The following is a 26,052-nucleotide window of genomic DNA, read 5'->3' as shown; positions in this document are numbered from 1 at the left end:
TATTTTCAGAATATTATATTTTCTAGCATGTTCTATATGTATTAAGTCTCTTATGCCAATAACATCCATAAACAAGCACCACAAGTACCATGGATTACATTTCAGTTACAAAGTGTTGTTGAAAATATCCCAACCTTATGATGTTGCACTTGCGTTAAATATGTTAACATGATTCTCTTTTCCTTTTTAACTTATGCTTAATTTGTTATGGAATGGAAAACAGATAACTATAAAACTCAATCTTTTATTTGTGAAATAGTTTCATATAATTCATTATTCTAAACCATCATGGGGAAGTGTTCCTTCTAACAATAGTTGTTTGCTCTAATATTTTTCACCTATAGACATGATAGACACTTTCTCTTGATTTTAAATGCATGAACAATAGTCTAGCCTCCTTCATTGTACATCAAAGTTAGAAAGGATTGGTAGTTTATTAAGTGATGAAATTATTGGTTTACAAGTTAATAGTTTAAAACATGTGAAGGAATATATGGTTTATGCTTTCATCGTAATCTTGTGCTAGCTATTACAACATCTGGGGAGCTTGTAAGCAAATTTTGAAAAGTCCAGGATGCTTATTGTGAGCACGTGATTTTCGCCCTATATGAGAATCACTCCCAAAAATTCAAAATAAAACAATTGTCCTTTGTGTGCAATGTTTGTATTTTTGTGGTATTTTTGTATAATTATTTGTATTTTGTCTGTGCATGTTTATTTGTTTAAATTAATAAAAAATATAAAATATGTCGCATTTTCATTTAGTATTTATTTAAGTTTGTTTTACAAAAAAAATGAGAAAATCATAAAAAATTAATGTACGTTGCAATTTAGCATTTAACGTCTAAATTGTGCGATTTTATCGATGGTTGCTATTTAAATGTGCGATAATAGTTATTTGGAATTATTTAGTATTTTTTATAAGTTAATTTAGTTTATAAGTTAATTTAAAATTTTAGTTTTATTAATTAGGAAGTAAAAGAAAAGAGAGCAAGAATATAAAAGAAAATCGGAATTAGGCCTCTTCTTCAATTTTGAACCACAGGCCCAAATATACCCAACCTTCCTCTACGACCCGGTCCATTCCAAACCGGGTCGACCCAATCCATAACCCAACACCCCTATTTCCGTATCTTTCAAAAAAAAATAAAACCTAACATTTTTTTCTTTCACTGTTGAAGCCCGCCCGCCCCCTCTCTTTCGTTCTTCTTCCTCAAGCTCCAAGCAAGCCATCAATGGCTACCCTCTTCACCATCTCCATACACACACACCCCCTCACCCCGTCACACTCACACACACACACGTCAACACATACACAATGGAAAACGCACACACGCAGCAGCTCTTCTTCGTTCTTCGTCCAAGCGACCAAACAACCCTACTATCATCGCGCAGCTGCTGCTCCGTCCAGCCAGTCACACATAGTCCGTCGCATCGTCGACCACCTTCGATGTTTCTTCGTCTCCGAGCAGCCATGAACGAGCTCGAGCTAAAGCTTTCATGGTTGCCGACTTCGACCATGGCTTCGTCCAAACGAGCATCGTCGCTGCCACCAGTTGAGCAGCGTTGCTATTGCTGCTTCGCCCACCTGCTGTTGCTCCGACGAACTACTGCTTCCATGTAGGACGACATCATGAATTCATGCCGCAGCTACTGTTTCGTGTTGCTACTACAGTTGAGCAGCGTTGCTAACTGCTTCGTTGCTGCTGCTGCTGCTGCTTCGCCCTTCATCGTCGTCAGTTTGATTATAGCTCGAGCTCGAGCTCTCATGGCTGCTGCTCGTCGTTCCTCAGTTTCAATCCGTCGAGGTCGTCGTTTTGAGTTCGTCGAGTTTAAAAGGAAGTTGGGTTTCGTTGAAGTCGAGATCCGTTAGGTCATTGGCAGACTTGGCTCGAGTTCATCATCGTTCCGATCCGGTTAGTTGGTTTAAGTTTCGTTTCTATCCGTAATTTGTTTGATATTTTTCGGATTTGAAATCAAATATGTTTGATATTAACTTCATGTTCATCGTTTTTTTTATTCTCTTCAGTTTGTTTCATTCATTTTTCTTGTTTATTTTAGGTAGAAATTGATTAGTTAATTATAATGTTGCTAGATTTAAATTGAAGATTCCTTTGATTATTTTTCAGTTTGTTTTATTAATTTAAAAGGATTTAATGTTAATATAAAAGAATGTTAGTTTAAATCGCTTGAATCCGTTGTTTGTTGTAGATTAAATTCGTGTTCATTTTGTTTAAAGTTCGTTTTTAATTCAGTGATTTAATGTGAAGTTATGTTTTGGTTTTTAATTTTTTGAATCATGTATCTTTGTTATAATTTTGTTGGAGTTAATTTAAAAAGATCAATTGATTATTTGAAGTTTAGTGATTTGAATATGTTTATTTGTTTTGTTTAAACTTAATTCGAGTTTAATTCGAATTTGAATAAAACTTGCTTGTTATTGTTGATGAATCTTTTCATTTATGTCCATACTTTGTTTGATTGTTCTTGAATCCGAAATTAGTATAAGTTTGATCTTCTTGTTTGTTGATTATCATTTTTGATTATTTCTTCAGTTTGCTTCATGATTTTGTTTAGTTTTAATATAGAAATTGTTGGTTGTAATGTTGTTAGATTTAATTTTAAGTTCAAATGATTATTGAATTTAGAAATCTGAATATACATGTTTGTTGGTGTTGAATCTGAAAGTAGGTTTGTTTGTTGTTAAAAATATTGTTCAATCAAGATAATTTTAGTTGTTTCTTTGTTGTTCATCATTTAGTTTGAATTTGTTGTTAAAAATTTGTTTAGAAATTGGTCATATTTGTTGTATTTTGGGTTGAAATTAATTAGGTGAATTGGTTATAGCTGATGGGGGTAGTTTGGTAATTTGCAGTACGTTCAGGGGTAAAATGGTAATTTCAGTAAGGGCAGAGGGGTATTTTTGGAATTAAAATTCTAAATAATTATTTATTTTGAGTGTTCTTTCCATTAAAATTAAGATAATATTAAAATAATCAATAATGGGGGACAAGATATAATGGTGGGGAATAATGCATTTGTTTAATATAAGCATGGGGGACAAGATATAATGGGGTATTTGTTTAATAAAGTGGGGGACAAAACATTTGGTAGTGGGATTAAAAGGGGGATGAGTGGAAGATAGTGAGTTTTAATTTTTTTTAATGCTGAAAGATGTTAATAAAAGGAAGGACTTGATCAGATTTTGGGAGGGAGAGACAGATAGGGAGAGAGAAAAAAAAAGAGCTGAATATTTAAGAGAGAAAGAAAAATTCCGAAAAATAATAAAACTTTCAAGAAAAAAAAAGAAAAGAAAAAAAAATACAAATAAAAAAGGGAGCTGGAAATTAGAAGAGAGAGTAGCACACACCTGATAAATATTCTGATATACCGGTTTAGAAATTAAGGGTTAAACATTAATTAGCCTTTCAAATCTGAAAATTCCCTTGGTTTCTGTCCGTTGTTTGTTGTCGATGTTTCTGGATTTTATTTTGATTTTCAAATCTGCCGCTAGGATTTCTGTTGACTGGATTGTTGGTTATTATTGTTGTTGCTGTGTTACGTACTACGTGGCTGACTTTCTTCTTCTTATATTGGCAATATCAGGTACACAACTGTAATTTTGGCATTTTGTAAGCTGAAATGAAGAATGGAATGTTAAATTTCTAATTTAGTTTTAATTTTTTTAATTGTATTTAGATTATTTCATGTATTATTATTTTGTAAATCACTGTCATTTGGCATAACTAGACATGTTGTAGCATATATTAAACAATGCCTTAACCTGATTATTAGGTAGTATATATTTAAGCATGTTCCTTACTGATTAAACTGTCTAATAATTAGAGCGAGAAGAAAATAACGCAAAAAATGACTTTATTAAATCAGTTTGGCAAAATTGATTAAGTTCCTTATTTATAAGGGTTTTAGTATTGCTAACCTTAAGTTAATCGAAATCATGTAGCTAAATTTAGGTGAAATAGGAATTTTTGATTTTGCGAATCAAGTATTATAACATGATTTGAATTAAAACAAGGTTAGTTAAGGTTAAATTAATTAAATTTTAGAAATACACATTAGTAGTCAAGATTGTTTCTAATTCTCCGTAATTGTAAATAATTAATTTCAATAGCTCAAGTCATCTAACAATGTGAATTTAATCTAGATGGGATAATTAGTTTCTTTCAAAATATTATTTGACAATTCCATACAGCTTTTATAATTACATTTTTAGTGATATTTCATTTCGTTAAATATTTGTCTTAAACTAGTATTTAATACGTTATTTTAAGTATGTAAAAAATTATTTTTTGTATTTATAGACAAGTTTAATAAAAAGAAATGTAGTCATTTTAAGATATTCATAAAATAAGGGAGGATTTCGCTAAAAATAAATAAATATAAACAATACAAAATTTGCAGGGTCCTCCAATCTTATTTATTTTTTAAAAAAATACTTAGATTCCGGGATGAGCCATTTAGTAAATTTCACAGTCCTACCTAATAGTATAATAACGCGTAGTATTTTGGCGCATATTTAATAAGGGTATTTTCTTAAAACATGGGTGTGCATTTATGTAACCCAAATCTCAATCTTGGCAGAGTCAAAATGCGTCAACAAATCACGTGTACACTGGTTGTGACGTGGTTCGAGATGCGTTTTCACGACGTTGCAATTCTTGTATAAAATAATAAGAGGAATAATGATAAAAGCGATTTTAAAAGCTAAATTTGCATATAAGTTCTTAATTATTTAAAAAATCAGATAAATAAGCCAAATATAATAGTTGAGCGACCGTGCTAGAACCACAGAACTCGGGAATGCCTAATACCTTCTCCCGGGTTAACAGAATTCCTTATCCGGATTTTTGGTTCGCAGACTGTAATACAGAGTCATTCTTTTCCTCGATTCGGGATTAAAATTGGTGACTTGGGACACCCTAAATCTCCTAAGTGGCGACTCTGATATAAATAAATAAATCTCATTTCGATTGTCCTTTAATTGGAAAAAAACTCCTTCGCCCCTCGCGGTGACGGAAAAAGGAGGTGTGACAGCTTTGGCGACTCTGCTAGGGACTATAACCCAGAACCACTGGTTCAGGGTTAGAAATTCGAGCTTAGATAAATTGTTATATTTGGCTTTATCTGATTTTTACATGTTTGAGCCTAATGTGCTAAATGCTGCTTTTACCGCTTTGATATTATTTGACTGTATATATAAACTGTGCCGAACCCTTCTCTCTTCACCTCCGGGGATGTGCTTACTGGTTGAGACTCCCTATTCTGTTAGTGTCATACCCTGAAATAAAAAAGAGGCTCGGACAAGTTACGAAGTCGGATGGCCTTTTGGTTCCCGGTAAGTTGCCCCCTCCTCGACTTGAGTTGTCCGCTCGGGTACACAGTCTAGAACACCGACTCAGGTTTTGAACATAAAATAACATGACTTCATGCCGGATCCCTAGTAGGAACGATTATTTGCATCATGTTGCATTTGACTTAGGGGACTCAACACAGGGGTTGGGTCTGTCTAGGGCTAGCAACCTGAAATGAAAAAGACCATCTTGATGCATCCTATGTGCTACATGTTGCATTCCTTCAAGGGTAAAAGGGTCATTTGGCGGACCAATGATAATTGAGAGTGAATGAAAAGGAAAAAAGGAAAAAGAGAGGGTGAAGTGCGAAGATAAAGCAAATAGGGCCCGATTACTGTTGGAACTCTGCCGATTTTTTTTTTTAAAAAAATAAAATAAAATAAAATATATGTTACTTTTAAAATTGTTTGTTTACCCAAAAAAAAAGAAGCAGGAAGTGTGTAGGAAAAAGTTCTTTATTTTAGTTTGCTTTGTTTTCAAAAAAAAAAAAACGAAAAGGAAAAATAGTTTCTTTCGCTAAAAAAAAGAGGGAAATATATGTTAGTTTTCAAAATCAGTTAGTTTATTTACCCGAACTACGCCGGTTTGATTCTCGCAGGGTGTGAGATACGTAGGCAACCCTCATCGGGTCCAACTTCCCATTTTGCAAAAAACGACCAGAAAAGAAAAAGTGACAAAATGTTGCCACTTTTATAAAAGAGTCAGGTGATGCCGTTTTTTGTAAAAATAGCCGAATGTTCCTAAGTGGGACGCCGGAAGGCTGACATTGCATAAACGACCATCTTTGGTTATCATTTTTTGATTTTTGACCGGTTGACCCTCGCAGCCTTAAAATCTTCGTTCTCGAAGTGCTAAAAGGAAACCGAGTCCATCGTTTTGAAAAGAAATCTTGGAAAAGAACATAGATAGTTTTATTTTGAGTCTAATAAAAGTTTTTCGTTGGCATAATCACCTTAATAAATATGCAGGATGAGCACAATACAAAACAAACCCTTTTCAATAATGACCAAGATCCCTTTTGAGTTGCGATTATGGTGGAATGACCTAGGCAAGGAAGGGCAAGACAAAGTAAAGAAGTATCTAAAGGATCTCCCGGATTTACTAGACATCCAGCCTCGGGGTGATGTTATCAGATCATTGGTCACTTACTGGGATTCAGCACACAATGTATTTCATTTCTCGGACTTTGAGCTCACCCCGATATTGGAAGAAATAGCGGGATACATCGGAAGTGATGAAGCTCCGTTAAGGTTCAAGTATTTGATTGCACCTAGGGCCGTCACTGTACACCGGTTTTTGGATTTCCTAAAAATACCCCGAACATTTCACCATCCAGATTTTGCAAAAGGTTTCTGCAGTCTCCGCCTCATATATGCTAGATACGGCCACGTGGGCGGGTTCAATAAGCCAAATTTCAAACTATGCAGTAGAGATAACCGACAAAAGTGGGATGAACACAGGCTGGTAGCTTTTATGATAGCTTTTTTGGGTCTTATAGTGTTCCCAAGGAAAGACGGAAACATTGATTTGAAAGTAGTTGGGGTCGTCAGTACCTTGCTCACCCAGGATAAAAGTACTCTGGCGCCTATGATTATGGCTGACATCTTTCGGGCTCTCACTGCTTGCCGAGCCGGGGGCGACTTTTTCGAGGGATGTAACCTATTGTTGCAAATGTGGATGACCGATCATTTATGCCACCGCTCCAGCTCTTGGGTTACGGTTCGCCCGAAAAGACTTGTATTGGAGAATTTTACACAAGAATCAAGAGGTTAGTCTACCCGAGGGAGTCACAGCTTGGACGTCATTCTTCCGAACTCTCACTGCCAACCAAATCCAGTGGACGCTCGGATGGTTGCCTGTTGAGGAAATCATATACATGCCGGCAACCAAGCCCCACTTTCTGTTGATGGGACTTAAAAGCATCCAACCCTATGCACCGTATCGGGTTTTGAGGCAACTTGGGAGGTATCAAGTAGTGCCGAAAGATGAAGACTTGAGTACCCAAGTGGTTGAAATCAGTCCGGACGGTCGGTTCCCCGAAGAAGAAGTTCGCCAGATCTGGAGTGAGTGTCAACATCTGACGGCAAATACTTGTGTGTTGGATACGGCTAAAGGAGAAGTTTCCCCGGGGTATCACGCTTGGTTTAGAGGTGACATGTCCTGCGGGAGACCAGCTAAAATACCTCATCTCAAAGATTTCGCTGAGTCATCCCAGGAGCAATGGAACTGGTTAGCAAAGGAAAAGGGTTATCGGGCGGAGATCGGTGAGTTGAAGCAACAGGTTGAAAGTCTGAAATTCAATAACAGTATGCAAGTTGCTGCCGATCGAGGCGAAAAGAATAGATTGACCCAAGAAAATGAAGAACTTAGGGCCCAAATCCATAAATTGAGAATGGCTCTTGATAAACAACCAAGGAGTCGATCAGATGAGCAGTTGATAAAAGGACTGAAAAATGAAGTCAGGGAATGGCGAGATGGTTTAGAAAAGTCTGAGAATGTCATGGCAGAGCTCAAAGTACGATGGGGTACAAGAGCAGATAAGCATTGCCGATACTTGAATCAATTGAAACGCGACCACGAGAAAACTGTTGCCAACATGAAGAGAAAGGTGGCTACACTTGAGGGTAAAACAGTTAAGCAGGTTGAGGATTTCCAAATTGAAAGCGGACACTGTTACGACTTGTTGTCCCAAATGGAGGTAGAAGCGCGGCAACTGAAAAATCAGCATATTCAGGATTCTCAGGCATTAAAAACATGCAGTGATCAGATAAAACGCCTGCTTATAGAAAAGAAGCAAGCAAGGGACAGGATTAGAGCCATTGCCCGCGCCATTTTTAGAAGATGTCGCGCTTGTGAAGATATGACCCATGCTACTTTTGTCTCAACAGTGCTAATCTATGCGAAACGGACCATGAATGAATTAGAGCAACTCAAAAGGGACTTGGAACGTAGGCCCACGGCGAGGCTGAACGACGCCCCGCGGGCACCCATATTTGAAGTTTTAGAGTATGCGTAGTTCGTGTCTGTATTTCTTTATATTTTTTTAGCCTATGGTTTGTCTGTCCATTGTCTTTTCGCATCAAAGTATTCCCGTATTATTGGAACTTGTATCTGACCTTAGTTTGCGTTTGTTATTTTCTTTCTGCAAAAAGGATTTTAGTTTGTAATAGTTTGTTTTAAGTAATGAAAAATTGAAAATCTTTCTGCATGAACTACGCTTGGTCTGATTCGTGCGGGGTCACGATACGTAGGCAATCTCTATAGGATTCGACCGTAATTAATAAAGGAAAAAGAGAGAGAAGAAGAAAAGAGAGGTAACACTCGAAAGAGACACAAATAAAATAAGCCAGAATGATGCATGCGGTCAGAGCAAAAGCATGTTAGAAATGGTTAACTACCTAAGAACATTGCATCCCCCAACGTGCAATTACAATATCTGTTAAGACTCTAACACTGACAAGTTTGTTGTTTTTCCAATCAAATCAGTTAGTTGTTAGAGCGTACTGGCACCGTACCATTATCAAACAAGATCGAAAGGTCCTATACCAGAAAGCATGACTTGATCAGACAACAGTGTTGAGTCGGAAAAAACGGCAAATCAGATGCTGAAGGAAGCCATGGAAAAAATGGAAAAGATGAGGCTGAAAATGAATGAAATTCAGATAGCCTTGGCTAGAGCCCAAAAGGGGCAGGAACTACCTGTTACTCCTAATCTCCAACCAGGACACACGTCAGAATACCCCTCTCCCGGTCCTTCAACAAGTTTCCCAAGCCATCACTACTATCAGGGAAGAGAGGCTTATGATCCCCAAGCTCCACCACCCAGTCAAAACCCTCCTCTACCAAATGTTCCCGTCTTTGTGGCACCTCCCCCAGCCCCATTGCACAGATCATCTAGTGAGCCACTGTTTCAGGCTCACGACAAACAATATTACCCCCCTGAACTCACATTCAAAGCACCTGAGCCACATACCTATAATCCCCACTTTGAGGTCCCGGCAGAGATTGAAAAGCCGACTAAGAGCCTAGAGCAGGACGAGGTGATGCGGAAATTTAAAAGCCTGGAGCAGTCCTTCAGGAACATACACGGGTTAGGCAACCAGGTCAGCGTGGCTTACAAGGATCTATGCCCTTTCCCTGACGTTCAATTACCAGCAGGGTTCAAGATGCCCAAATTCGATTTATACGAAGGGCATGGCGATCCTATGGCACATCTACGGGGCTTTTGTAGCAAAATGAGGGGAGCGGGGGGGCAAAGATGAGTTACTGATAGCTTACTTTGGCCAGAGTTTGAGCGAGTCGGCATTAGAGTGGTATACAAGACAAGATCTGAGCAGGTGGTACACCTGGGATGATCTGGCACAGGCTTTCGCAGGACACTTCCAATACAACCTTGAGATAGTCCCAGACCGTCTCACATTGCTAAAGCTTGAGAAGAAACCCGGAGAGAGCTTCCGAGAATTTGGGTTCCGATGGAGAGAACAGGCAGCCAGAGTTGATCCCCCAATGAGAGAGGGAGAAATGGTAGATTACTTTCTACAAACTCTCGAGCCAACTTACTTCGGTCACTTGGTGACGTCAGTTGGCAAATCATTCAATGAAGTGGTGAAAATGGGAGGTATGATAGAAGAGGGACTTAAGTCCAATAAGATCCTGAGTTACTCGGCAATTAAGGCAACAACTCAGGCCATTCAGAGCGGCACGGGAGGTGCGCTCGGAAAGAAAAGGAGAGAGGAGGTCACGACAATAGAGGCCGGCAATTGGACCAGATCTAGAGGTCCTTCCCCTCATTACCAACCCAGACCCCATCATCTAAACTACCCACACATTCCAAATTACCCTCCACAACCCTACTACCCACCACAAGAACAACATTTCACCGTCCATCAAGCCCAGACATACACCCAGCCTCCGGTTCGCCCACAATGGCGCGCGCCGGCTCCCCACAATACATATCCACCTCCACATAACACATACCCACCACCACAAAACACCTATCCACCACCAAGAGCCTACAGGAACCCTCCAGGGATGGGTTTCAGGGGAAATCCGGCCGCCAGAAATGAAAGATTGCAGAGGCAAAGAACTTTTACTGAGTTGGGGGAAACTTATATTGCCTTGTTCCACAAATTGAGGCAGTTGGGTTTATTAAATCCTGTTGAGCCTAGATTACCAAATCCCTTACCCCAAAATATGGATCACTCGGTAAGATGTGAATATTGTTCGGGAGCTCCCGGACATGATACCGAGAAATGTTGGAGGCTGAAACATGCGATACAAGATCTTATTGATACCAACAAGATCGAGGTACAGGCACCGGAGGCACCTAACATTAACCAGAACCCATTGCCAAAGCACCCTGAAGCCCACATGATCGAGCTTGTGCACGAAGTAGGGGAGCCGAAGAAACCCCCACAGACAGTGATGATGATCCGTGCCACTCCAAAAGAAAAATCGATCAATGAGGAAGCAGGGGTACAGTTGAAGGGGGAAGATGTCAAGCCAGTGGTGATATTGGGGAAGAATCCATCTGCCGCTACAAGGAAACCAGAACCAGCCAAGTTGGTAATAACGGGAGCATCATCTGCACCCGTGGTTGTTGTGAAGGGGGTCTGCAGGGAACCGGTCATCATAAAACCAGTAGTCCAAACACCAGTGATTGATAGCAAGGCTGTGCCTTGGAAGTATGAGAAGGCAGTGGTGATGTACAAGGGACAACAAGTGGAGGAGAATAGTTGTGAGGCGCAGGGACTGACTCGATCAGGACGGTGTTTTGCTCCGGCGGAGTTGAGAAGACCCAATCCAGCTGCAACAAAGAAACCTGTGTCAGAAGAAGAAGCTGAGGATTTCTTAAAGAAGATGAAAGTGCAGGATTACTCCGTGGTCGAACAGTTGAAGAAAACACCGGCCCAGATCTCACTGCTATCATTATTAATCCATTCGGATGAACATCGTCGGGCCCTGATGAAGATACTGAATGAAGCTCATGTGCCCAATGAGATTTCTGTAAATCACCTGGAAACGATTGCCAACAAAATTTTCGAGGTGAACAGGGTAACATTTTCAGATGATGATCTGCCAGTGGAGGGCACGGAGCATAATAAAGCTCTCTACCTAACTGTCAAATGTGAAGATTCGGCAGTTACTCGGGCATTGGTGGATAACGGCTCAAGTGCCAATATTTGTCCATTATCCACCCTGAACCAATTGAAGATCGACCACGGAAGAATCCACAAGAATAGCATTTGCGTCCGAGGATTTGACGGAAATGGAACAGCCACCGTGGGGGATATTGTACTTGAGTTGACCATCGGTCCAGTCTAGTTTACCATGGAATTCCAGGTATTAGATGATGCGGTATCTTATAACCTTCTGTTGGGACGACCGTGGATCCATGCAGCAAAAGCAGTGTCATCCACCTTGCATCAGATGGTCAAGTTCGAGTGGGATAGACAAGAGGTCGTGTTGCACGGCGAGGACACTGCGTGTACCATGAGAGGCGCCATTGTACCCTTCATAGAGACCAATGATGACAAAGGTCCCTGGGTCTACCAGATTTTCGATGCAGTGTCGGCAAACAAAATCCCCGAGGGTGAAATCATTCAGCACCCTAGGGTAGCTTCCGCAACGGTAATGATGGTTTCAGAAATGTTGGGTAATGGGTTTGTGCCAGGAAAAGGCTTGGGAGCTGAGCTTCAGGGAATTGTTCAACCTGTTTCCTTGCCCAAAAATCTGGAGACTTTTGGATTGGGGTTCAAACCAACTGCGGCAAATGTAAAGCAAGCGTGGAAAATGAAGAAGAGAGTTTGGTTTCTTCCCAAACCAATACCGTGTCTCTTAAGATCTTTTATTAGGGCAAGCGCCAAGGGATCACCGGTCCCGAAAATTCTCGGGCCATTGATTGGGTTTGACGGGGATCTGAATTAGAGCTTCGAAAGATTGTTCGTTGATGTCAATATGGTAGAAGTCGAAGAGGGTTCCAGTGGAACAGACATACAGTTTATGGGGCCTGAGGCCAAAACCAACAATTGGACGGTTACTCCTCTTCCTACTCGGGGGGAGTCCTGGTAGTAGGCTTTGATTTTTGCTTTCTTGTTTTTCGGATTATTCAGGGTGTAATCCAAATCTCATTTTGTCTTGTAAAAGTGTGAACCTTGTTGCATTTTTAATAAAATTCTTTTTCTTGTCTCATTTTAATTTTGTTTTTTTCTTTTCTCTTTCTGAACAGTTCTCTTTTTACTGGTTCTAATGACATGGCATGCACGGCGGATCTTCGACCTAGTCTAATAAATCAATTTGACTCCGATTTAATGATACAAGAGATCGATTGTGACGATGAGTCTGAATATGATGAGGATAAAGCCTTCGAAGAAATAAACCGAGAACTATGCCAATTTGAAGAGAAACCCAAGCCTAATCTGAATGACACCGAGGCTGTAAATCTAGGGGATGCGGATAATGTCCGAGAAACCAAAATCAGCATCCACATTGAGCCTGGCATCAGGGAAGAATTAATCAAAGCACTCATTGAGTTTAAAGATGTTTTTGCATGGTCGTATGACGACATGCCGGGTTTAAGCACCAAGCTAGTGGTTCACAAATTGCCCACTGACCCGGCATGCCCTCCCGCCAAGCAGAAATTGAGGAAGTTCAAGACAAATATGAGTGTGAAGATTAAAGAAGAAGTAACCAAGCAGCTGCAAGCAAAGGTTATTCGGGTCACTCGATATCCTGATTGGTTAGCTAATGTGGTGCCAGTACCAAAGAAAGATGGGAAGATCAGGGTATGCGTCGACTACCGCAATCTGAACAGGGCAAGCCCAAAAGATAACTTTCCATTGCCCAATATCCATATCTTGATCGACAATTGTGCCGGACGAGAAATCGGATCCTTTGTGGATTGCTACGCCGGGTATCATCAGATTCTGATAGATGAAGAAGATGCAGAGAAAACAACTTTCATTACGCCATGGGGGACTTATTGTTATCGGGTAATGCCATTCGGTTTGAAGAACGCTGGGGCAACGTACATGAGAGCAATGACTACTGTGTTCCATGATATGATACACAAAGAGATCGAAGTGTACGTAGATGATGTGATCATCAAATCCAAGCGTCAGGAAGACCACGTAGCAGACCTTAGGAAGTTTTTCCAAAGACTTCGAAGGTACGACATTAAGCTCAACCCAGCCAAATGTGCATTTGGTGTTCCATCTGGAAAGCTGTTAGGATTTATCGTCAGTCGGCGAGGCATTGAGTTGGATCCGTCAAAGATCAAATCCATCCAGGAATTGCCGCCACCGAGGAACAAAACAGAAGTAATGAGTCTGTTGGGAAGGTTGAACTATATCAGCAGATTCATCGCTCAGCTCACAACAACTTGTGAACCCATCTTTCGATTGCTGAGGAAAGATGCCGCGATAGAATGGACGGCAGAATGTCAGGAGGCATTTGACCAGATCAAAGGTTATTTATCCAATCCACCTGTATTGGTTCCACCTGAGTCGGGGAGGCCATTAATCCTTTATCTAACGGTCCTGGATCATTCGTTTGGTTGCGTGTTGGGTCAACACGACATCACAGGAAGAAAAGAGCAAGCCATCTATTATCTCAGCAAGAAGTTTACAGTCTATGAGAATAAGTACACTCAACTTGAGAAGACATGTTGTGCTCTAACTTGGGTAGCACAGAAGTTTAAGCATTATCTGTCGTCACATACTACTTACCTTATTTCACGTCTGGATCCATTAAAGTATATTTTCCAGAAGCCTATGCCCACAGGAAGATTGGCAAAATGGCAGATATTACTCACAGAGTTCGACATTGTCTATGTGACGAGGACGGCCATGAAAGCCCAAGCATTGGCCGATCACTTGGCTGAGAATCCTATTGATGAAGAATACGAGCCTTTGAGGACGTATTTTCCAGATGAAGAAGTGATACATATAGAGGAGTTAGAACTGAATGAGGAACCAGGGTGGAAGCTTTTCTTTGACGGGGCTGCTAATGCAAAAGGAGTTGGAGTAGGAGCAGTACTTATTTCAGAAACAGGACATCACTATCCTGTTACAGCTCAGCTACGTTTCTATTGTACCAACAACATGGCTGAATATGAGGCATGCATTTTGGGCCTACGATTGGCTGCAGACATGGATGTTCAGGACGTCTTGGTCTTGGGAGACTCGGACCTCCTAGTACATCAGATCCAGGGTGAATGGGAAACACGGGATTTGAAGCTTATACCATATCGACAATGTTTGCACGATCTGAGCAAGCGATTTCGATCAGTGGAGTTCAGACACATCCCGAGAGTTCACAATGAGGTTGCCGATGCTTTGGCCACTTTAGCATCGATGTTGCACCATCCAGACAAAATCCATGTTGACCCATTGTATATTCAGGTTCGTGATCAGCATGCCTACTGCAACATAATAGAAGAAGAAATGGATGGCGAGCCATGGTTTTATGATATCAAGGAATACCTCAGGATGGGGATATACCCGGAGCAGGCAACCGGAGATCAAAAGAGAGCCATTCGACGACTGGCAAATGGATTTTTCCTCAGTGGAGGAATGTTGTACAAAAGAACCCCAGATCTGGGATTGCTGAGATGTATTGATGCAGGTCAAGCCACGATAGTGATGACAGAGGTACATGCTGGAGTCTGTGGGCCCCATATGAGCGGATATGTGTTGGCAAAGAAGATTCTGCGAGCGGGATATTATTGGCTCACTATGGAGCATGATTGTATCAGTTTCGTACGAAAATGTCATCAGTGTCAGATACACGGAGATCTGATTCATTCGCCACCAACGGAATTGCACACAATGTCAGCACCATGGCCATTTATGGCATGGGGCATGGATGTCATTGGGCCTATCGAGTCGGCAGCTTCGAACGGTCACAGGTTCATTCTGGTAACCATCGATTATTTCACTAAGTGGGTTGAAGACAAAACTTTCAAGTTAGTAACCAAGAAGGTAGTGGTGAATTTTGTCCATTCCCATATCATCTGTAGATTTGGGATCCCAAAAATAATAATCACGGACAATGGTGCTAATCTTAACAGCAACTTGATGAGAGAAGTATGTGAACAGTTTAAGATTACACACCGTAATTCCACCCCGTATCGGCCCAAGGCGAATGGAGCGGTTGAGGCAGCCAACAAAAACATAAAGAAGATATTGAGGAAAATGGTTGAAGGATCGAGACAATGGCATGAAAAGCTATCATTTGCATTGTTGGGATATCGCACTACTGTTCGTACTTCAATAGGAGCGACTCCTTATTTATTGGTATACGGAAATGAAGCAGTAATACCAGCAGAAGTTGAAATTCCATCCCTTCGAATTGTCGCTCAGGCCGGGATTGATGATGATGAATGGGTCAAAGCCCGACTGGAGCAGTTGAGTTTAATTAATGAAAAAAGATTGGCAGTAGTATGCCATGGCCAGTTATATCAGAAGAGAATGGCAAGAGCATACAATAAGAAGGTGCGCCCCAGGAAATTTGAAGTAGGGCAGCAAGTATTGAAACGGATCCTCCCACATCAGATTGAGGCAAAAGGCAAGTTCGCCCTGAATTGGCAAGGGCCGTATATTGTGACCAGAGTATTATCCAACGACGCTTTACGTCTGACAGATGTCGAAGGAAGATGCGTCGACATGGCTATCAATTCTGATGCAGTCAAAAGATATTATGTGTAATTTCTTTTGTTGTTTATTTGTTTGTTTGTACTTAGTGCTTATCGGATAATGAAATGATGGAGGCAATTCTTTCTTCTATCCAAACACTTTTAACCTTTGCTTTACCCCTTTGTGCCTTACTTATTCTTTCATACCCCTCTCTTGGAATCGTTAATGAAAACGAAAAATTAAAAAAAAAAAAGAAAAGAAGGAAAATAATAACAAAAACAAAAAGGGAAGGTCGCAAGAAAAACAAAGGAACCGAATGAACTACGTTCGACCTGATTCCTCAAAGAGGATACGTAGGCGCCTCACGGCTCGGTCATAAGGTAACAAAAAAGAAAAAAAATCAAATCAAAAAAAAAATCCCCAAGCAAGAAAATTGGGGCAGAAGTTATGTTTTTTTTTAAAAAAGAGAGTTTGATTCCAAGAGTTGTAATACTTTACCCATCAAAGTTATTTTGAATTTTATATCCTTTTCTTCTAAAACCTATATTGATGTCCAAAAAAGACCTCCCGATCAGTATCCGAGGGGTGTTGAGACAGGCAAATGAAAACCGAAAATAAAACACCGGTCCCCGACTGAATAAGGATCATGAGCTGAAAGAATTGATAGCCATAAGAATTCCCAACAGAGAAAATCTTATCGGCAACACTCCAATCCCCAGTTGAAAAAAAAATGAGAGAGTCTTATAGGTGAAAACCTTCACAGGCACTATAAGGCGACGGGAGTTGTGAGAAATGAGAGAGTCTTATTAGTGAAAACCCCTCAAAGGGCACTATGATGCGACACGGTATGTTGGCGGAAAGGATCCGCATTTTGCGAAGAATTGGGCACCTATTTATCCCCAGCAAGTGAAGACATCAGAAAGATTGATCGACACAAATAGACTGGGTTGATTAATCCGGAATGCACAACATGATCGTTGGAATCGGTTATATCACCCAGATAAGTTCATTTCTTTTCTTTTCCCCATCATTTGTTCAGAAAGATTTTCTCTTTTTCTATCTTTTCATTTCTTTGTTTAAAAGACTTTTTCCAGAAATTTATGTTTTAAGAAAGGTCTTTCAGAGCTTACTACCAGTTGCCAAAATGGTACAACATAAAATGTGAAAAGGGCAGGCCAGAGATAAGGCAATAAGACAAAAGACGTTGGTTGCCAGGCCGAATAATATTGTCCTAAAATGGCAAGGAAAGTACGGGGAAGAACCGGAAAAAAAATATGTTGAGGAAATTGTGGGTCAAGTTCCAAGAGGATCCCCAACAAGACTCCGACCGAATATCGACCAAGTTCCGAGGTGGTCGGACAACATAGAATTGGAAAGGAAGAAAGGAAAATTCATCTTCAGCAAAATAACCCCCAGCAAGTTTTGAGATACAGAACGGGGAAGGGATAAATGGAAAATCCATCCCCAAGCAGAATGTTATCCCCAGCAAATAACATCATCCCCAACAAGTTTTGGGAACGCCAAACAGGAATAAGGGGAAGGGAACAATCATCCCCATCAGGAGTGACATGACCACTCGCCATATTTTTTTTAAAAAAAAAAAAAGAAAAAAGAAAACTAACTAAATTTTCTTTGATTTGAACAGGAAAATAAGGTGTTGATGATGGCCTAAAGACACGCCATAAGAAAGATCGCCAGAACTGGGACAAAAAAATTTCTGCCACAAGTGAAAATTTTCTCGGAGAATCGAGGAAACAAATTCAAGTTATTCTTTACCATTAGGTGCCCACCTGTATAACAAGGGAATACATTTCATGTCTTTACCATTAGGCGCCCACCTGTATAACAAGGGAATACATTTCATGTCTTTACCATTAGGCGCCCACCTGTATAACAAGGGAATACATTTCGTGTCTTTACCATTAGGCGCCCACCTGTATAACAAGGGAATACATTTCATGTCTTTACCATTAGGCGCCCACCTGTATAACAAGGGAATACATTTCATGTCTTTACCATTAAGCGCCCACCTGTATAACAAGGGAATACATTTCATGTCTTTACCATTAGGCGCCCACCTGTATAACAAGGGAATACATTTCATGTCTTTACCATTAGGCGCCCACCTGTATAACAAAGGAATACATTTCATGTCTTTACCATTAGCCGCCCACCTGTATAACAAGGGAATGCATTTCATGTCTTTACCACTAGGCGCCCACCAGTATAATGCGGGAATACATTTCTATCTTTCATTTCATGTCCTAGGTCGCCCACCAGTATAATGCGGGAATACATTTCTGTTTTTCATTTCATGTCCTAGGTCGCCCACCAGTATAATGCAGGTATACATTTCAGTTTTTCATTTCTAGGCGCCCACCAGTATAATGCGGGAATACATTTCTGTTTTTCATTTCATGTCCTAGGCGCCCACCAGTATAATGTAGGAATATATTTCTATTTTTTCATTTCATGTCCTAGGTGCCCACCAGTACAACGAGAGAATACATTTCATATTTTTGCATTCAGGTGCCCACCTGTATAACGAGAGGAATACTTTTCAGTCTTATATTGCAGATCTTGAAATCAGCAACCCACCAGAAGGCAGAAGGTTACAACAGGAATTCCCAACAGGAAACAATAAAAAATACCCAGTACCGGAAAGCAGAAGGTTGCAACAAGAGGTCCCAGCACAAATTCAAGCGCATGAGTCAAAAGGAAGAAAAGACGCGTCTTGAAAGAAGCAGTCTGTGAACATTAAATTATGCCCAGCATAACAAAGCTTAATGAAGGAAGCCATATCCCCAGCGGACCGAACAAAATGATGCAAACTGGTGATTCAGGAAAGCAAGAGGCCGGTGTCATCCCCGTCAGTTCTCGGAAGAAAGAAGCACTGGAATCGACGCAAGCCGACAAGAAAGCAAGGCATCAAGAACAAATAAAGAGATCTTGTAATCCGTAGTCTAGCCTAACTTCTTCATTTTTCTTTTAGGCGTGGTGTAATAAGGAGGTCAGCAAGCAGTAAAAGTAGCATGCAACAACAGTAACATTGCAGTCCCATGGTAGTCCGAGCTACCAAAACTTCCCGAACTACATTGACCTGATTCCTGTTTAGCCCAGGATATGTAGGAAACCTCTGAAGCAAAGGTTCGATCAAATATTTCAAAATAAAGGCTTCACACGGAGTACTCGAACGGGCAAAAATCGCTCGTATCCGCTCACTTTATCTTTGCACGAAAACCCTTCATGTTTTCGGACAAAGAGGGGCAGCTGTGAGCACGTGATTTTCGCCCTATATGAGAATCACTCCCAAAAATTCAAAATAAAACAATTGTCCTTTGTGTGCAATGTTTGTATTTTTGTGGTATTTTTGTATAATTATTTGTATTTTGTCTGTGCATGTTTATTTGTTTAAATTAATAAAAAATATAAAATATGTCGCATTTTCATTTAGTATTTATTTAAGTTTGTTTTACAAAAAAATGAGAAAATCATAAAAAATAATGTACGTTGCATTTTTAGCATTTAACGTCTAAATTGTGCGATTTTATCGATGGTTGCTATTTAAATGTGCGATAATAGTTATTTGGAATTAATTAGTATTATTTATAAGTTAATTTAGTTTATAAGTTAATTTAAAATTTTAGTTTTATTAATTAGGAAGTAAAAGAAAAGAGAGCAAGAATATAAAAGAAAATCGGAATTAGGCTTCTTCTTCAATTTTGAACCACATGCCCAAATATACCCAACCTTCCTCTACGACCCGGTCCATTCCAAACTGGGTCGACCCAGTCCATAACCCAACACCCCTATTTCCCTATCTTTCAAAAAACAAAACCAACATTCTTTTCTTTCACTGTTGAATGCCCGCCCCCCCTCTCTTTCGTTCTTCTTCCTCAAGCTCCAAGCAAGCCATCAATGGCTACCCTCTTCACCATCTCCACACACACACACACCCTCACCCCATCACACTCACACACACACACATCAACATATACACACACATACACAATGGAAAACGCACACACGCAGCAGCCGTTCATGGTTGCTGCTTCTTCTTCGTTCTTCGTCCAAGCGACCAAACGACCCTACTATCATCGCGCAGCTGCTGCTCCGTCCAGCCAATCACACACAGTCCGTCGCATCGTTGACCACCTTCGATGTTTCTTCGTCTCCGAGCAGCCATGAACGAGCTCGAGCTCAAGCTTTCATGGTTGCCGACTTCGACCATGGCTTCGTCCAAACGAGCATCGTCGCTGCCACCAGTTGAGCAGCGTTGCTATTTCTTCTTCGCCCACCTGCTGCTGCTCCGACGAACTACTGCTTCCATGTCGGACGACAGCATGAATTCATGCCGCTGCTACTGTTTCGTGTTGCTGCTACAGTTGAGCAGCGTTGCTAACTGCTTCGTTGTTGCTGATGCTACTTCGCCCTTCATCGTCGTCAGTTTGATTATAGCTCGAGCTCGAGCTCTCATGGCTGCTGCTCGTCGTTCCTCAGTTTCAATCCGTCGAGGTCGTCGTTTGTCATTTTGAGTTCGTCGAGTTTAAAAGGAAGTTGGGTTTCGTTGAAGTCGAGATCCGTTAGGTCATTGGCAGACTTGGCTCGAGTTCATCGTCGTTCCGATCCGGTTAGTTGGTTTAAGTTTCGTTTCTGTCCGTAATTTGTTTGATATTTTCGGATTTGAAATCAAATATGTTTGATATTAACTTCATGTTCATCGTTTTTTTTATTCTCTTCAGTTTGTTTCATTCATTTTTCTTGTTTATTTTAGGTAGAAATTGATTAGTTAATTATAATGTTGCTAGATTTAAATTGAAGATTCCTTTGATTATTTTTCAGTTTGTTTTATTAATTTAAAAGGATTTAATGTTAATATAAAAGAATGTTAGTTTAAATCGCTTGAATCAGTTGTTTGTTGTAGATTAAATTCGTGTTCATTTTGTTTAAAGTTCGTTTTTAATTCAGTGATTTAATGTGAAGTTATGTTTTGGTTTTTAATTTTTTGAATCATGTATCTTTGTTATAATTTTGTTGGAGTTAATTTAAAAAGATCAATTGATTATTTGAAGTTTAGTGATTTGAATATGTTTATTTGTTTTGTTTAAACTTAATTCGAGTTTAATTCGAATTTGAATAAAACTTGCTTGTTATTGTTGATGAATCTTTTCATTTATGTCCATACTTTGTTTGATTGTTCTTGAATCCGAAATTAGTATAAGTTTGATCTTCTTGTTTGTTGATTATCATTTTTGATTATTTCTTCAGTTTGCTTCATGATTTTGTTTAGTTTTAATATAGAAATTGTTGGTTGTAATGTTGTTAGATTTAATTTTAAGTTCAAATGATTATTGAATTTAGAAATCTGAATATACATGTTTGTTGGTGTTGAATCTGAAAGTAGGTTTGTTTGTTGTTAAAAATATTGTTCAATCAAGATAATTTTAGTTGTTTCTTTGTTGTTCATCATTTAGTTTGAATTTGTTGTTAAAAATTTGTTTAGAAATTGGTCATATTTGTTGTATTTTGGGTTGAAATCAATTAGGTGAATTGGTTATAGCTGATGGGGGTAGTTTGGTAATTTGCAGTACGTTCAGGGGTAAAATGGTAATTTCAGTAAGGACAGAGGGGTATTTTTGGAATTAAAATTTTGAATAATTATTTATTTTGAGTGTTCTTTCCATTAAAATTAAGATAATATTAAAATAATCAATAATGGGGGGACAAGATATAATGGTGGGGAATAATGCATTTGTTTAATATAAGCATGGGGGACAAGATATAATGGGGTATTTGTTTAATAAAGTGGGGGACAAAACATTAGGTAGTGGGATTAAAAGGGGGATGAGTGGAAGATAGTGGGTTTTAATTTTTTTTAATGCTGAAAGATGTTAATAAAAGGGAGGACTTGATCAGATTTTGGGAGGGAGAGACAGATAGGGAGAGAGAAAAAAAGAGCTGAATATTTAAGAGAGAAAGAAAAATTCCGAAGAATATTAAAACTTTCAAGAAAAAAAAAATACAAATAAAAAAGGGAGCTGGAAATTAGAAGAGAGAGTAGCACACACCTGATAAATATTCTGATATACGGGTTTAGAAATTAAGGGTTAAACATTAATTAGCCTTTCAAATCTGAAAACTCCCTTGGTTTCTGTCCGTTGTTTGTTGTCGGTGTTTCTGGATTTTATTTTGATTTTCAAATCTGTCGCTGGGATTTCTGTTGACTGGATTGTTGGTTATTATTGTTGTTGTTGTGTTACGTACTACGTGGCTGACTTCTTCTTCTTATATTGGCAATATCAGGTACACAACTGTAATTTTGGCATTTTGTAAGCTGAAATGAAGAATGGAATGTTAAATTTCTAATTTAGTTTTAATTTTTTTAATTGTATTTAGATTATTTCATGTATTATTATTCTGTAAATCACTGTCATTTGGCATAACTAGACATATTGTAGCATATATTAAACAATGCCTTAACCTGATTATTAGGTAGTATATATTTAAGCCTGTTCATTACTGATTAAACTGTCTAATAATTAGAGCGAGAAGAAAATAGCGTAAAAATGACTTTATTAAATCAGTTTGGCAAAATTGATTAAGTTCCTTATTTATAAGGGTTTTAATATCGCTAACCTTAAGTTAATCGAAATCATGTAGCTAAATTTAAGTGAAATAGGAATTTTTATTTTGCGAATCAAGTATTATAATATGATTTGAATTAAAACAAGGTTAGTTAAGGTTAAATTAATTAAATTTTAGAAATACGCATTAGTAGTCAAGATTGTTTCTAATTCTCCGTAATTGTACATAATTAATTTCAATAGCTCAAGTCATCTAACAATGTGAATTTAATCTAGATGGGATAATTAGTTTCTTTTAAAATATTATTTGACAATTCCATACAGCTTTTATAATTACATTTTTAGTGATATTTCATTTCGTTAAATATTTGTCTTAAACTAGTATTTAATACGTTATTTTAAGTATGTAAAAAATTAATTTTTGTATTTATAGACAAGTTTAATAAAAAGAAATGTAGTCATTTTAAGATATTCATAAAATAAGGGAGGATTTCGCTAAAAATAAATAAATATAAACAATACAAAATTTGCAGGGTCCTCCAATCTTTTTTTTTTTTTTAAAAATACTTAGATTCCGGGATGAGCCATTTAGTAAATTTCACAGTCCTACCTAATAGTATAATAACGCGTAGTATTTTGGCGCATATTTAATAAGGGTATTTTCTTAAAACATGGGTGTGCATTTATGTAACCCAAATCCCAATCTTGGCAGAGTCAAAATGCGTCAACAAATCACGTGTACACTGGTTGTGACGTGGTTCGAGATGTGTTTTCACGACGTTGCAATTCTTGTATAAAATAATAAGAGGAATAATGATAAAAGCGGTTTTAAAAGCTAAATTTGCATATAAGTTCTTAATTATTTAAAAAATCAGATAAATAAGCCAAATATAATAGTTGAGCGACCGTGCTAGAACCACGGAACTCGGGAATGCCTAATACCTTCTCCCGGGTTAACAGAATTCCTTATCCGGATTTCTGGTTCGCAGACTGTAATACAGAGTCATTCTTTTCCTCGATTCGGGATTAAAATTGGTGACTTGGGACACCCTAAATCTTCCAAGTGACGACTCTGATATAAATAAATAAATCCCGTTTCGATTGTCCTTTAATTGGAAAAAAACTCCTTCGCCCCTCGCGGGGACGGAAAAAGGAGGTGTGACACTTATGACTATGAACGACTGAAAGTTCGTAAGAACAAGAAAATATGTGCCTAGTCGTGTTTTTATTTTAGACAGTTACACTATATTGATACAAATTTCCAATATAAAGTATCTTTCAGTTAATTAAGATGCTTCTTTTAATGTCTAAACTTCTAGCTTCCTCTTTTTCTTTAATTTGTGATAATTTTATGTCCTTCCTCATATAATTTTCTTTTTTTCCAGGTGGTCTGGCTTTGTGCCAAGTCAAGGGAAGCTGTCAGTTCTCTTGTCGAGCATTTAACCCTTTAATACCAGGTTAGTTTTTTAATTTTTTATCCTCAAATTTTTATATCTCGTTCTATTTTTAATGATATCTTGTAAACTTTTCTTTGTACAGGTTCGCCATATTGACACATGTGAGAAGAGTGAACTGCACAAGTTACAACAACTGAAGGATGAACAAGGTTTGTGTTGCTTTCCTGGATTTTCTTTGGCCTCATACGTATTGGGGGATCTAGCATTTACATGGTTATACTTTTAGCGTAGTGCTCGGGGTTTTTTCTCATTCTCATTATATATCCTTTATTAGAGCATTTCAAATGTGTGCACATGATTCAGAGTCATTTGATTTATGAGCTTTCGGGAGAGCTCTCCAGGAGTTATGAGAAGAAATATAAAGCTTTGAAGCGGGAAACAAAGAGGGAAATAACTCAGAGTGTTGATGTAATTTGTTGCATATGTGTTGGTGCTGGAGATTCTAGATTGGCTAATTTCAGATTCCGCCAGGTTGGTTTACCCTATTACTAAAGATTTGATAATTTCCTAACCATTTTAGATCTTCAGTTTCTTATTTTTGTTCTCATGTACTCATTCTGGATTCTTGCTTGTTTTAATGTTTCTGTCGTGTTAAATGTCTTGGTAGGTGCTTATGATGAATCCACTCAGGTTACTGAACTTGAATATCTTATTCCTTTGGTTCTTGGCACAAAACAGGTCACTATTAGGTTACAGGTGATTGCCTGTTTGTTGATGTGTTAACTTGTCTATCAGGGTTGGCAGTGGCTGAAGTTAAATTTGAGATTCTCTCTTTTCAGTACTCTTGTTTCGCATATAGTTGGCATAGTGATTAGAAGTGTTCTTTAGTCATATAAAGATTTGAGAAGTTTGTTTTGCTGTTTTATTTACGGGGGAAAGATTGTGGAGTAAGATGTTCCTGGCATTTTAACTCTTCTTCACTAATCCGCCACTTCCCCATACCTTTTTTTTTGTGTGGCGGAGTTTCAACAAATCATGCTAGTTTTAAGGTTTTCTGATTTTTCTATGCTTCATGTAGTATCTATGCTTCTCATTCTAGCTGCATTTATTTGCTTGCCAAGCAATAATTGTTAATCTGTCACGACCCAGAATTCCCACTCTCGGGAGTCGTGATGGCGTCTACTAATGTGAGTTAGGCAAGCCAACCCTTAACTATCTACTACCTTTTTCATATTACTTCTTTTTAAAACAAACATAGGGCGACAATATAAATAAAGCGGAAGTTAAGAAATAGGCGGAAGTCAACATTTATAAAGCTTAGAGCTATGTCTATTACCACTTTTAAACTTCAATACCCCAAAATCTAGTGTCACAGTACCACAGACTGTCTAAGAGTCACTACATACAAAGTTTGAAGAAAATACATAGTGTTGTTCCTGAGCAAGAGATAGAGGAAACAGGAAATAGAGATAGAGTGAGACGCCAGGGCCTGCGAACATCTGCAGGTCTACCTTGAGTCTCCGGATGGAATGGAGGAGGCCCTCTAACTACTGTCCGAAAGCTGCTCCGGGATCTATACACAGTGCAGAGTGTAGTATCAGTACAACCGACCCCATGTGCTGGTAAGTGCCTGGCCTAACCCCGACGAAGTAGTGACGAGGCTAGGACCAGACTCCAGATAAACCTGTGCAGTTATATAATATATGACGGAAAAGTAAACAGGTAATAAGCAATTAAAGTTGGGGAATGGAAACATGCCTCGGGGGTAGTTGATAAAGCAAAATAGCAAGGAATAAATAAGGAAGCTGACAATATAACTTCTAACACAGATAAAGAAAAGTAAAGACAACTTTCACTTTCAGTTTCCATCTTGTTGCAGGCGTGCAACCCTTTCTCATATCTTGTGGTAGGCGTACCACCCGCTCCCATTTCATAATATCTTGTGGTAGGCGTATCACCCGCTCCCATTTTATAATATCTTGTGGTAGGCATACCACCCGCTCCCATTTCATAATATCTTGTGGTAGGCATACCACCCGCTCCCATTTCATAATATCTTGTGGTA

General features: G+C 38.9%; 1 protein-coding gene across 1 annotated transcript; it reads left to right on the top strand.

Moving 5' to 3' along the window:
* The first annotated feature begins 7,527 nt into the window (after positions 1-7,527).
* LOC138876371 (uncharacterized) lies at positions 7,528-25,121 on the top strand. Its single transcript, XM_070155284.1, has 5 exons — positions 7,528-8,259; positions 23,976-24,008; positions 24,130-24,196; positions 24,655-24,753; positions 25,066-25,121. Exons 1-5 carry the CDS (start codon positions 7,528-7,530, stop codon positions 25,119-25,121), a joined length of 987 nt encoding a protein of 328 aa, XP_070011385.1.
* The last annotated feature ends 931 nt before the right edge of the window (positions 25,122-26,052 follow it).

Source organism: Nicotiana sylvestris, chromosome 8, assembly GCF_000393655.2.
Source record: "Nicotiana sylvestris chromosome 8, ASM39365v2, whole genome shotgun sequence".
Lineage (NCBI taxonomy): Eukaryota > Viridiplantae > Streptophyta > Magnoliopsida > Solanales > Solanaceae > Nicotiana > Nicotiana sylvestris.
The sequence above is the reverse complement of the archived record's forward strand: the minus strand, read 5'-3'. Positions and strand labels throughout refer to the sequence as shown.

What these genes read in the sequence shown, in the direction of transcription:
- LOC138876371 (XM_070155284.1), top strand. Translation starts at nt 7,528, where the DNA reads ATGTCCTGCGGGAGACCAGCTAAAATACCTCATCTCAAAGATTTCGCT. An exon ending in ATGCTACTTTTGTCTCAACA is followed by an intron (nt 8,260 to 23,975) that starts GTGCTAATCTAT and finishes CTTTTTTTCCAG; the next exon opens with GTGGTCTGGCTTTGTGCCAA. An exon ending in ACAACTGAAGGATGAACAAG is followed by an intron (nt 24,197 to 24,654) that starts GTTTGTGTTGCT and finishes ATGTCTTGGTAG; the next exon opens with GTGCTTATGATGAATCCACT.